The sequence below is a fragment of the Oncorhynchus tshawytscha genome, linkage group LG30, assembly GCF_018296145.1.
Source record: "Oncorhynchus tshawytscha isolate Ot180627B linkage group LG30, Otsh_v2.0, whole genome shotgun sequence".
Classification (NCBI taxonomy): Eukaryota; Metazoa; Chordata; class Actinopteri; order Salmoniformes; family Salmonidae; genus Oncorhynchus; species Oncorhynchus tshawytscha.
In genome coordinates, this window is record NC_056458.1 from 14,150,067 (window position 1) to 14,163,495 (window position 13,429).

The 13,429-nt window shown below is 41.6% G+C and overlaps 2 protein-coding genes across 6 annotated transcripts; both read right to left on the reverse strand.

Moving 5' to 3' along the window:
• Positions 1–1,152: 1,152 nt before the first annotated feature.
• Positions 1,153–6,247, reverse strand: LOC112250257 (gap junction alpha-3 protein-like). Of its 2 annotated transcripts, none has more exons than XM_024420244.1 (2): positions 5,915–6,247; positions 1,153–3,451 (listed from the first exon to the last, which is right to left on the reverse strand). In XM_024420244.1, exon 2 carries the CDS (start codon positions 3,425–3,427, stop codon positions 2,345–2,347), a length of 1,083 nt encoding a protein of 360 aa, XP_024276012.1. In that variant the 5' UTR covers positions 3,428–3,451; positions 5,915–6,247; the 3' UTR covers positions 1,153–2,344. The 2 variants fall into 2 exon arrangements, with proteins under 2 accessions (XP_024276012.1, XP_024276011.1); XM_024420243.1 differs by having other exon boundaries at positions 1,153–3,476.
• A 2,192-nt stretch (positions 6,248–8,439) lies between these two features.
• Positions 8,440–12,891, reverse strand: LOC112250256 (gap junction beta-1 protein-like). Of its 4 annotated transcripts, none has more exons than XM_024420242.2 (2): positions 12,776–12,891; positions 8,440–10,299 (listed from the first exon to the last, which is right to left on the reverse strand). In XM_024420242.2, exon 2 carries the CDS (start codon positions 10,283–10,285, stop codon positions 9,563–9,565), a length of 723 nt encoding a protein of 240 aa, XP_024276010.1. In that variant the 5' UTR covers positions 10,286–10,299; positions 12,776–12,891; the 3' UTR covers positions 8,440–9,562. The 4 variants fall into 4 exon arrangements, with proteins under 4 accessions (XP_024276010.1, XP_024276009.1, XP_024276008.1 ...); XM_024420241.2 differs by lacking the exon at positions 12,776–12,891 and adding an exon at positions 10,406–10,833; XM_024420240.2 differs by lacking the exon at positions 12,776–12,891 and adding an exon at positions 10,402–10,833.
• Between the last annotated feature and the right edge of the window lie 538 nt (positions 12,892–13,429).

Here is a 13,429-nt window from a genome sequence, read left to right on the forward strand (position 1 = left end):
ACCCTATATAAGCAATCATTTTCAACTTAAACACTTTAAATCTGTGTTTACCATGTGGCCAGTAAGGGGAAAACCATTTATTGCTGCCATATGTTCACATGTACAGTATCGAGAAGCTCATAGTAATGGCAGACTTTTTACTTCATAGCTAATGTATATACACTACATGTCCAAAAGTATGTGAATACCCCTTCAAATTAGAGGATTGGGCTATTTCAGCCATACTCGTTGCTGACCGGTGTATAAAATTGAGCACACAGCCATGCAATCTCCATAGACAAACATTGGCTGTAGAATGGCCTTACTGAAGAGCTCAGTGACTTTCAGCATGACACTATCATAGGATGCCAGCTTTCCAACAAGTCAGTTTGTCAAATTTATGCCCTGCTAGAGCTACCCCGGTCAACTGTAAGTGCTGTTATTGTGAAGTGAAAACATCTAGGCGCAGCAACGACTCAGCCGCGAAGTGGTAGGCCACACAAGCTCACAGAACAGGACCACCGAGTGCTGAAGCATGTCAAAATTGTCTGTCCTCTGTTGCAACACTCCCTACCGAGTTCCAAACTGCCTCTGGAAGCAACGTCAGCACAATAACTGTTTGTCAGTAGCTTCATGAAATGGGTTTCCATGGCCAATCAGCTGCACACAAGCCTAAGATCACCATTATCAATACTGAGCGTCGGCTGGAGTGATGTGAATCTTGCAGCCATTGGACTCACCATCTGGCAGTCTGATGGACAAGTCTGGGTTTGGTGGATGCCCAGAACGCTACCTCCCTGAATGCGTAGTTATAACTGTAAACTTTGGGGGAGGAGTAATAATGGTCTGAGGCCGTTTTTCGTGGTTCGGAATAGGCCCCTTAGTTCCAGTGAAGGGAAATCTTAATGCTACAGCATACAATGACGTTCTAGACGATTCTGTGCTTCCAACTTTGTGGCAGACACCGACTACGAGCCAGGCCTAATCGCCCAACATCACTAATGCTCTTGTGGCTGAATGGAAGCAAGTCCCTGCAGCAATGTTCCAAAATCTAGTGGAAAGCCTTCCTGGAAGAGTGCACCTACTTTTGGACATGTAGTGTATATTGCCCCTCATTTAATCATTTCTTATTGTAACAATCATAACCATTCATTAAACAAAATACGCCTAACATCGTGATAGAATAGTTTTTTATTTACTTCATTTTAATCCTGCTTAGATTGTATTGTCTTGACAAAATAGTATGTTTTAATGCATTTTCAGTCCTGAATGTCTTGAGAAAAGTTGAATATGTACTATGTTTATTTTCTGTCTTTATAATTAAAGGATGCATATAGAATTGAGAATGTCTTGTACAAATTCTTTCATAAAAATACAGTTCATTATTTATGGTTGTAAAATCAATGAAATGCGTTCTGCATGTGAACTCTTTCTGGTATGTGGTCTGCCAAAGGATTACACAGTGATATGAAACGGACAAGCATTTGCTTTGTCATTATTTCCAGTCAGAATAATCAGCAAAATAAGGGTTCAGAAAACAACTTGACTTGAACACTTTGAAATATTATACTCTATGTGGCAAATGTTTGGCTAATGGGAGAAAACCTCCAACTGTTGCTATTTTTATGCCCTAACTAATTAATGAAGCTTTGGAGTTTGATTGGCCTCTCTTTGCATACAGACTCCCGGGACCGATAGAGATATGGCACTTGTCCAGGGAGTACATTTTACCCCGTGCTTGGGTCTTGTCTGCTGGCCACGGGATTGCTCTGTACAGTAACAAGTAAAGTAGAACATGAGCCCACCTTTGTTTGTAGCACTGCACATAGGACACAGCATTGCGTCAATGCCTCAAACATCTGATGTTTTTCAGTTGGAGAAGTTCTGTTTTCAGGAGTAAAATGTTTACCTCGAGCAAGTAAACAACAAGATCCTAAGCCTCTACTCTACTTTGGTACAGGGTGATATTTAGGGTGTGGAAATAGGCTAATGCTGCATTTTGACTGATACCTGTGTTGTGTATACACCTTGGTTTTATACTAGGGAAATTGTCCAAAACATTCCAATACATATGCTGATGTGCTATCATGTGTGCAATGATGTCAGAAGGGGAAAAAACATTTTTTGTTTGCAGTAACTTCTTTGTTGTAATATTGCAAACAGCCGTGGCAGTTTCACCATTAAGAATTCCAGCTTTAATGCATCTCCGACAGTCCCACTCTGGTCCCAAGTCTGGCCCCAAGTCAGATTAGGTCCAAGGCCCAACTATTTTTTTCTGCCACCTCAGGTGGAAACACACTAGTTTACATCTGTAGGCCAAGCCACTGTATAAAACTCTGTGGTGGAAATAAGCCATAACTGTCCTTCAGATCTTTAGATCGTCTAGTCTGGTCTTATTATTGCTGTGCTTGCTGGATCGACTCGGACGCCGTTGGTTCTCTGCAGGCGACCCGGGAGCAGAACTGGAACCTTTATTTTCTGTGGTGTCACCCCCTTCTGTTTTACTGTTCCTCTCTACGGCCAGGTTATCTCTGTTCTGCTTGTAAGCCACTTTGCTGCTGTAGGGGTGGTAGGCAGTGTCAGGCTCAGTCAAGATGTACTCATCTGCATGGTAGGGCTCAGGGGCTGGTTGGTGCCTGGGGAAGTAGTTATAGTTTGGGACAAAGGGCACTACTGCCTCGCTGGGGGCCTTGTACCCTGCCTCAAATGTGGACTGGGCACGTCTATACCGGAGGCCCTGGCGGCACTTGGTGAACCCCAGGTGATACATCTCGACTAGGTTCAGTAGCAGCGAGATGAACGCCACTGCCAGCATGAAGAGGATGAAGATGGTCTTTTCTGTGGGCCTGGAGATGTAGCAGTTCACCACGTTGGGGCAGGGTGAGCGGTTACAGGTGTACAGTGGCTTCAGCTCAAACCCATACAGCAGGTACTGAGCTACGATAAATCCCACCTCAAACAGGGTCTTGAAGATGATGTTGAAGACATAGGTGCGCAGCAGGACCCCTCGCAGGCGGATGCGGCCCTGATCGTCCCGGACTGGTGGCTTCTTGGGTTTTGCGTCAGGCAGCAGCTGCTGCTTGTCATTGTGGATGGCCAGCTGCGCAGCCAAGTCTTTCTCCTTCTGCTTCTGTTTCTCCTCCATGCGCACCAGGTGCAGGATGTGGCCCAGGTAGATCAGAGTGGGCGTGGACACGAAGATGATCTGCAACACCCAGAAGCGGATGTGAGAGATGGGGAAAGTCTTGTCATAGCAGACATTCTGACAACCAGGCTGCTTGGTGTCACAGGTGAAGCCAGACTGCTCGTCACCCCACACCTTCTCAGCTGCAGCTCCCAACACCAGGATCCTGAAGATGAAGAGCACGGTCAGCCAGACCTTGCCCACTACGGTGGAGTGCTCCTGGGCACTCTCCAACAGCTTGCCCAACAAGTTCCAGTCCCCCATAGTGGCTCACTCATAGGCTCAGTCCTACAGAGAGACCCAAAACAGGAACCTGCAATCAGAATAAAAACATACAAACTAATGCACTGCATAAGAGACAAACATCACAATTGCATTGAAAACTGTTGCATAATAACTTGGAGAGCTTGAGAAAAATGCCTCGCCATTACTTTATCATTACACCTAGGGTGGCATAATAAATATCTATGTGATGCATTTTCATTTGAATGTATTTGGTTGTAAACTCATGCATTTGAAGATAGAGCCAAATATTTTTACTGTGGCTATTCAGACCTTTCCATCTCAATCATTTGTTTCTAGTTTTTGGCTGAGGTGCAGTTTTTTATATTTGTTTGAGAGGGTTTCTGTAAAGTAACCCGATTCACTATCATATATGAGGTTCTGTTTCAAGTTTATGTGGTTCTGTTTCTTCTAGCATGAAAACGTTTGTCAATGCCTTAATTTGGTCTATGCACCATGCAGAGATCAACTAATAAGTGAGATTGGTGCTTCCTGGTAATAATTTGCCATAATTTATCTGAAGAGAAAGTAATGTCCAGACTCATTACCAACCTATGGCCTTGTCATTTCCACACAATTTATTTTTCACAAGCTGGAGCCCTAATCCTCAACATTTCCCCAAAATGCGAGAAGTTCTGAAAAACATGAAAAATAGTGTAATGTTGGTCATGTTCCTGGGTTATTGCCACATGCTTGTGAAATGTCTTGTAGAAAAGCTCTGGGTGGTGTGTATGCATATTTTTGGGGTTTTCCCTTCATTATCTTGAGAAAAATACATTTCCTCAAAGTTCCTCTGTTTTTATTAGCATGTTTGATTTAATGAACACACCCCAGGCAACAGCAGGATATCCACCCTTAAAGTAACACCTGTTTCCTTTAGGAGAAACCTCCCATCAAGTAGACCACTATCCAAGGTTGCAAAATTCTGGTAACTTTCCCCAAATTCCCAGGTTTTCAGAAATCACTTTATCACTTTGTCACTTTATTCCGGGAATCTTTCAACCAGAATTTCGGGGAATTTCGGAAAGTTTGCAGCCTTACCAATGTAATTTTATTCATTGTAGGTGAGATATGAGCACGATGTATGAATGGATGATGTACAGGTAACTGGCATATATTCTACAAGTGTCTGGAACTCTATTGGAGGGATGTGACACCGTTCTTCCACGAGAAATTCCATAATTTGTTGTTTTGTTAAATGGTGGTGGAAAACGCTGTCTCGGGTGTCGCTACCAGAATCTCCCACAATTGGGTTGAGATCTGGTGACTGAGACGGCTATGGCATATGGTTTACATAATTTTCATGCTCATCAAACCATTCAGTGACCACTCGTCACTCCCATCAGAATAGAGATGATTCTCCATAGGTTGAAGGCGATCATTCAGAATATCTGTGTATTTATTGGTGTTTACCTTGCCCTCTAAGGGGTTGAGCAGACCTAAACCATGCCAGGAAAAAAAAAACACTCCTTCATTTTGGCAGTTACCTGTATATTCATCACACTCGTTGAACTTAATTGTAGGCTACTTTATATGTTGTATGTGTAATAGCGTATCAGGAATAGATCATTGAAATAGGTTGTCTCCCATTTAAAAGGTTATAGAGCAGCATATGTATCTCATACTGATCCTGTTAATAGTCCCAAAAGTGAATAGTCCCCTGCCTGTCATTTTAGTAATACAGGTATCATGTATGAATGTCTGTTGCATGAAGACTAAGTACTGACTGTACTCACTACCCAGAGAGTATGCCCTGGAGCAGGTGGTGGCCTGGCCACTGTAGCTTACTGCCACGCAGTGTAAACTGAATATCAGATGGAGGAGCTCCAAGACACACATACTGACATACACATGGCAGGTTGCAACTCTCCTCTCCCTAGATATAGATTAATGGTACATTCCCAGGGGTTGAGTGGATACTTTAGTAAACACACCTAGTCACTGATGCAAGTTAAACTTGCCTCTGGAAGTTGCGGTCAGGTTCCCAGATGAGTTTCCCCACAGGAATTTTTAAATGATTTCAAAAACGAGGCTGTTGTTACCTAATAGCCTTTCATGACAGTGTACATGTGGATGGCCCATAACTTTTCTCAATCTAAGACTTGTCTGTTTACATTCATCACAGTCCATGATCTAATCATCTCTGACTTCATCTGTTAAATTCTGCTCTTATTACACAATAAATAATATTTTATAACAATACTGGCCTGGTTAGTAGACTGGACTGCAACTACATTGAAATGGCTGTCTTCCCTCATTACAGTTTGAAGTTGAACCATTTCAGAAATTCAGAGATTAATATTGACCAACCTGCTTTTGGAGTTGTAATACACACTTTATTATGATACAGTGAAATGACACAATTACTGGCCTCTTGCAGTATGACTGCAGGGACCACTAATAAACATGATTTTACAATGTATGTTTCTTCAGTTGAAACTTTTATAGACACAGTGTGTCAAGACCCACCTTCCCATGATGCTTATCTCCAGTGAAATTGCAGATCCAGTGGTGGCGTCTCCACTTAGGTCGCTATCCATCACAGTCTATACCGTGGTAATCCTGTTCCCGGCAAGACCATGTCCTTGGATAGTGATGACACTAGACTTCTAATGTTAAGCTATCTCTTCTACAAATGGTTTCGGCAAGTTTTTAGCTCTTGTTGAATCTGCTTACTTACGCCCCATAAATGTGTCCTGTAAAAGTAACCACCAATAGGACCTCTGTAAGAACCCTTTTTCACTGTCAGTTAGCTAGGATGAGAGCACTCACTCCCTGTAGAGAATTATAAAGCCCATTGCTAAAGTGGTGTTTCTTTACGACTGAGTGGCGTGTAAGTAGTCCAATGGGGGGTGGGCTTAAGTCTTGCGTGGTATGGCTCTAAATATAATTCACTGTGAAGGGAGTGACTTTGCTATCACTAAAGGGGGATGTGTGTGTGGGGTGGTGGTGGTGGTGGAGTTGAAAGGTGAAGTGTTCCAAGTCCTGTGGCTGTGTGGGGGTGGGAGAGCATCAGAAAATGGAAAGAGGTGGACCCTCCCTTCTTTGTTATGGTTGGGATTGACTGGCACGTACTGTGTCTTTGTTGACAGGCTGACAGGAATCTCACAGTCTGTGGTGGGTGTAAATTCAGCAGAGGACATCCTTCCAAACAGAAGCAGTTATATTTACTTTTGATAAAAGAGACAAAACCATGTTTGGTTAAACTGACCTCGGTTTATTGTAGTGATGAAATCATACCCCTTTAAGAATCAAATTGTAAAGTCAGATAAGTCAACAGAGAACACATAGCACATATGGTACTGCAAATCTGCACTTTGAAAGGCACAGTATGAATGCTAACCATATGAAGAGTTTATTTCCAAAACGCTATATCCACAGTTCTTTCACATTTGTGTTTTTTCATCAGAAATTATTGCTTATGGGTACGTTCGTGTGTGTAAAACATTACTGTTCTCCGATTTTTAATTAATAGATTTTACTTCTTTTTTTTTGCATTTACTATAAATTGCTCTGGATAAGAGCATCTGCTAAATTACTACAATGTCAAATATAAATGTTTTACAAACAGATCAAATAATAATTATATTGAAGTCACAAAATGTAGATATTTGTTACATTTGACTGTGTAAAACCTAGCAGTACTTATTTCTCTGAGAGTGAGGCGGATATATAGTATTTTGCAAAAAAACATGACTATTTATCTTTTTGAAATGAAACCATCAAGTGATAGATTTTAAACAAATACATGTCTGTTATTGAACCCCATGCCTTGATTAGACAGTGAAAAAACACATTTCTTTCAGAATTTCTTCAGACAATTAAAGCTAATTTGACAACATTTCTGAAAGTGGATATATACCATTTTGGAATGAAGCTCTTCATATGACCAACATTTGCTGTATTTATCCAGCTTGTTAAAAGCAAAGTGTCTGATAGCAATAACTCCAGATAACATCTACATTTAGTGGCGCTATACATAGCGAACAGTGAAAATCATTGTGATTAAATGTCTTCCTTCTGTCAGACCTCACACCTCATAGACTCTATATATGGTCTCTATTGACGTGCTCTAGAAAAAGAGAAATGCCCTCACACTTGCCCCTGCTAGGTCCAGCTGTCCCAACGGTGAATATTTCTTAGGCTCAGAGAGGCTGACCCCTCACAAGGCTATGCTATTGATAACCTGGGACCATGCACTCTACCCAGCCTGTCTGGAGTCTTTAATCACTGAGGCTGCCTCAGACATTTCCTCACAGGCGGTCTGACAGCTCACGAGAACTTACAGCCTACCTCTGTCTTTTAGAAATCTTCCTGAGACTTCATTTTTTGATTGTGTTTAAAAAATAAATCTATGAATTAAAACTTTTTCCCCCTTCAATTCTTACTCAATGGCACTGTCAATTGATGACTATCAATTGCAGAGAATCTATAAACCATTAGTACCTAATGTTTTGGCTTAGTTGTATATGTTAATGCTGCTCTCCTGTGGCTTTCTGAAGTATTACATAAAGGTAACATCACCTTGTAACGCAAGACCACATACAAAATAAAGGAAACACTTGAGTAAATGTGGGATACAAAGTATATTGAAAGCAGGTGCTTCCACACATCTGGTTCCTGAGTTTATTTACGCAATTAACATCCCATCATGCTTAGGGTCATGTATAAAATTGCCCAGTTGCCCATTGTTTTGACTACCAATCCTAGAAGAAGAGATCTCTGTGACTGAAAGAGAGGTCTCAAAGGAGCATAGGGGATTTAAAGGGTGTGTTTGTGTGTGTGTGTCTCTCACCAGATCTCAACCCTATTGAACACTTATGGAATATTCTGGAGCGGTGCCTGAGATGACGTTTTCCACCACCATCAACTAAACACCAAATTATGGAATTTCTTGTGAAAGAATGGTGTCGCATCCCTCCAATAGAGTTCCAGACACTTGTAGAATCTATGCCAACTTTACCAAGGCACATTGAAGCTGTTCTGGTGGATCGTGGTGGCCCAACACCCTATTAAGACAATTTATGTTGGTGTTTCCTTTATTTTGGCAGTTATCTGCACATAAAGCATTCAGAATACACTCACAAGCATATACGCATATAGTTGTGTTCACTACCAGCTCATTATAATATTTCCATGTGGCTATTGTACATAATTAAACTCAAGTGTTGTATTAGGAATTTCTAATTTTATTAGGTACAGCAATAAAAACCAGTGCAAGACATTCAATATAAGAAGGCATGGTATACAACAAAACAGGGACTAAAATGCTATATATATATTATGAAGTAAAAACTTTACAGTACCACAAATTCTAAACATCTATTATCCTTATACAGCAATGCTGTATATACTGGTAAGAAAAACAATGAGATAGACATTTAAACATGTTCTCTGATCATTCGGTTCTACCATCGTAACTTAAACTTTGAAAGTTAAGCACATTTTCTCATTCATTATCCATTCTATATTACTCTATACACTTGCATAATCAGTCTCATTCATAGAATTCAAAGCACCATTCAGATGTCTTGAAGCACCCACTTGATATTTCACTATGAAAGTGAGGTAGTTATTAGTGGTGCTTAGGAATGGCCTCATAGTTATTAGTAATACTCCACTACAACCACCAGATGTTGGTTAAATCAACCACTTGGACAGTTTTCTTGGGTTAATATTTACAATGGACAATTGAACCCATACCCAGGCTTTGTCCTAAGCACGCCGCATTAAACAGGCTGTCAGGAATGAAATCATGTTATAGAATAGATGATTAGATGGTTTAGTTGCTTGAATCTTGCAGAGCATACCGAAGACGGTATATTGAATTCAGCTGAATTTGAGGCGTTGCAAGTTAAGGGCACGTTAATAAATCAGTTTACTGTACTTTTACCGTACAGTCTCCTCTTCTGTCGAGCTTGTGTCTTTATCCAAATTGATATTGTCCTTTTAAACACATCCATTTGAAGTGTCATTTCAACAAGTATAGAAAAAGTGTCGACACCTCATCATGGTGAAGTAAGCAGAGTAATGAGTGTTGTTAAGGCCCTTACCTTGAGCTTTGAGCATGTTATGTAACCAATTAGAGTTATACTGCCATGGTCCGTTCAGTTTGTTCTAGTAAGAGCAGAGCTTTTGGGTGATCCATGCCCCCATGGTTGAGTCTCCAGCATTGCTTAAGTGCCTACCACAAGCCTTCCCTGCCAGGAAGACGACCTCTGCGATGTTGAGCAGGATACAGATCCCTGACACAGCCAGCATGAACACAGTGAAGACAGTCTTCTCTGTGGGCCTGGACACAAAGCAGTCCACCGTGTTGGGGCAGGGGTACGAGTCACACTTGACTAGCCGGATCATCTTGTAGCCGGGGTAGATCATGTAGAAGAGATACATGAAGGTCACTTCGAAGATGATGCGGAAGAACAGGCTGATGATATATGTCCACCAGAGGGCACCTGTGATCTTCATCTTCTGGGTCTTGATCTGCTCCAGGTCCTTGGGGCTGGCCCGGCCAGACAGTTTATAGAGTTTCTTGTCAATGTGTCGGCGATGGGCAACATGCATGGCCACCAGCAGGGCCGGGGTGGACACCAAGATGAGCTGCAGGGCCCACAGACGGATGTGTGAGATGGGGAAGAAGTGGTCATAACAGACGCTGTTGCAGCCGGGCTGCTGGGTATTACAAGTAAAGCCAGACTTCTCGTCGCCCCACACACTCTCTGCTGCAACCACCAGGACCAGGATGCGGAAGATGAAGAGGACAGAGAGCCAGATGCGACCGATGCCCGTGGAGTGTCTGTTTACACCGCTGATGACGGCATAAAAGGACGCCCAGTTCATTTTCGATTCCAGGTCTGAAAAACAAGGATAGCATTAAAATGATTTCATTGTAGAAGCTAATAGGTCAACAATGTTGATCATTTGTTGATAATTTTGCATAAAAAAATGTGCCTTACATACGTTAATTATTTCCACAAGATTTCTTTATACAAATACTAATTGCACGGATTGTTACTAAAAACACAGATCTCACATAACCCGATTCACCAGTCAACAACACTGTCCGACCAGCACTGGTCAGCGACTGAGATATTGGGAAATCTCAATAAAGCCATCCATTCTTTAAAAGCAGAATCCCCCAAGACTAATTCCATATTCTTCAAATCCAACAGCAACTGAGCTCTCTCCAGCAGGCTATATTTCAAATCTATTTAATTCCATTCCAGTCATTCCTGCCATGCCAGAAGAAGAGACTTGGAGAGATGGAGAGGTTACCAAGCTCAGCAGGAGGTGTAAGAGGCATAGGCGGCACCCAGGGTGGAGGACAACGTTGACCCGCCGGTGTAGCATGGACATTGATGTGCGTCCAGTGGAAAACCAAGCCTCTCTACTAGCCCTGACGTTGGTGTGCGGCTTAAGAGCGCAAGTCTTTGGTCTTGCACAAGACATCATGTGACCTTTTTTCCCAAAGTCACTGGCAAGGGTGTAACTGCCCCCATGTGACCATTGTGCCATGTTGACACTGGCACCAACCTGCATGGTATATCTGTTGCCTTCCCACAGCCAGACTGACCACAGACGGTGGTCGTAGTGAGGACTTTCATTAAATGTTCTATAATATTTGAAGTGCAATAACAAAAACTATGATATGTCAATGCAAATTGTCCCTACAAATAACAGGGTTCAGGTCTATTTCACTTTAACTCATTCAAATCAAAATATAAATGAGAAAACATCAATATTTCAAATAATTCCCTATTGAAATATTGTACATCTTAGAGTATTAATTATGATTTCCAAAATAAACCTTTACTTAAAGCTATTATTCAAGATGTGCATGTTTTTTATTCTTAGTGTGCACCCCTGATTTTCTTAGATACACTATATATATATATTAATTATGATTTCCAAAATAAACCTTTACTTAAAGCTATTATTCAAGATGTGCATGTTTTTTATTCTTAGTGTGCACCCCTGATTTTCTTAGATACACTATATATATATATATATATATATATATATATATATATGTGGACACCCCTTCAAATGAGTGGATTCGGCTATTTCAGCCACACCCGTTGCTGACAGCTGTATAAAATTGAGCACCCAGCCATGCAATCTACATAGATAAACATTGGCAGTAGAATGGCTCACTGAATAGCACATTGACTTTCAACATGGCCCCGTCACAGGATGTCACCTCTCTAACACGTCAGTTTGTCAAATTCCTGCCCTGCTAGAGCTGCCCCGGTCAACTGTTGTTATTGTAAAGTGTAAAAGTCTAGGAGCAACAACGGCTCAGCTGTAAAGTGGTAAGACACACAAGCTCACAGAACGGAACCGCTGAGTGCTGAAGCATGTAACGCGTAAAAATTGTCTGTCCTCGAGTGCAACACTCATTCCCAAGTTCCAAACTGCCTCTGGAAGCAATGTCAGCACAATAACTGTTCGTCGGGAGCTTCATGAAATGAGTTTCCATGGCCGAGCATCTGCACACAAGCCTAAGATCACCATGTGCAATGCCAAGCATCGGCTGGAGTGGTGTAAAGCTCTCCGCCATTGGACTTTGGAGCACTGGAAACATGTTCTCTGGAGTGATGAATAACGCTTCACCATCTGGCAGTCCAACAGACTAATCTGGGTTTGGTGGATGCCAGAAGAATGCTACCTGCCCAAATGCATAGTGCCAACTATACAGTTTGGTGGAGGAGGAATAATGCTCTAGGGCTGTTTTTTGTGGTTCGGGCTAGGCCCCTTAGTTCCAAGGAAGGGAAATCTTAATGCTACAGTATACAATGACATTCTAGATTATTCTGTGCTTCCAACTTTGTGGCAATCGTTGGGATGAATTGGAATGCCGACTGCGAGCCAGGCCACATCGCCCAACATCAGTGCCCGACCTCACTAATGCTCTTGTGGCGAAATGGGAGCATGTTCCCACAGTAATGTTCCAACATCTAGTGGAAAGCCTTCCCAGAAGAGTGGAGGCTGTTATAGCAGCAAAGGGAGGGCCAACTCCATTTTAGTGCCCATGATTTTGGAATGAGATGTTCAACAAGCAGGTGTCCACATACTTTTGGTCATGTAGTCTATTTTACAAGCAATCTATTGTGTGGCTGTTACTGGTTATGAGAAATGAAATAGAACCCAAATGGTGCTTTTAAATCATGTTAATACATCAAATACAGCCTTTTAAGGATAGTTATAGAATTTTAGAAACCTATTCACCAACATGTAAATCATGACAACAAAAGGAAAATAAAAACGTTTTTTTTGTACACATAATTTAGATTTCACAGTTGTAACAAATTATTAAATGCATAAAATTACCTTCAGTAGAAGTAGTGCACAAACACACCAAGAAATAATTGAGCTGCCATTAGTATAGAAATGGTTTTTTCCCATTAGTGACTATGTGAGACAAAACACCATGAGTTTGCATTGCTAATGATTTCTCTCACACTAGCCACTGCCCTGCACAGTCAGTCATATGCTCTTTTGTGAATAATTTACATACAATAGCTGCTTTTATTGGATCCAACAAGCCCCTTTAGAATTCGCCTACCCTCAGCAAAGGAAAGAATCTGTGTGGACACAAAGAAGCCTGTCCTATCTATTGTGAACTGTGCTGCAAGGGAAGTGGAGGCTCCTTTTGACGCAATACGGAGTAAAAAGTACAAAATCCAAACAAAGAAAGTCTAACCACATGCAGAGGGAGTAAATCTTACAGATAACGGTTGAGAAATAAATGCTTGCTGTGTGCGTCACAGTGTGTGTGATATTTCCAAAGACATTCTAACCTTTCCTTGTATACCCACCTGCTGTCAAAAGGTTCAGAGGAATACTCTTAAATAGTCTTAAAGAAGCCTCAGACAGATCCACATCTAGAGGGAGCTAAGCCCACGGATGACACACTAGCCTTGTTATGCCTGCCGCTGCAGAGTTACAAAGAAAAAGCCATATCTCAGACTGGCCAATAAAAAG

Coding starts and splice junctions, on each gene's coding strand:
- LOC112250257 (XM_024420244.1), bottom strand. CDS start 3,427: ATGGGGGACTGGAACTTGTTGGGCAAGCTGTTGGAGAGTGCCCAGGAG.
- LOC112250256 (XM_024420239.2), bottom strand. CDS start 10,748: ATGCCTCTTACACCTCCTGCTGAGCTTG. Junction 10,300..10,720: donor TACACCTCCTGCTGAGCTTG/GTAACCTCTCCA, acceptor CTTGTTTTTCAG/ACCTGGAATCGAAAATGAAC.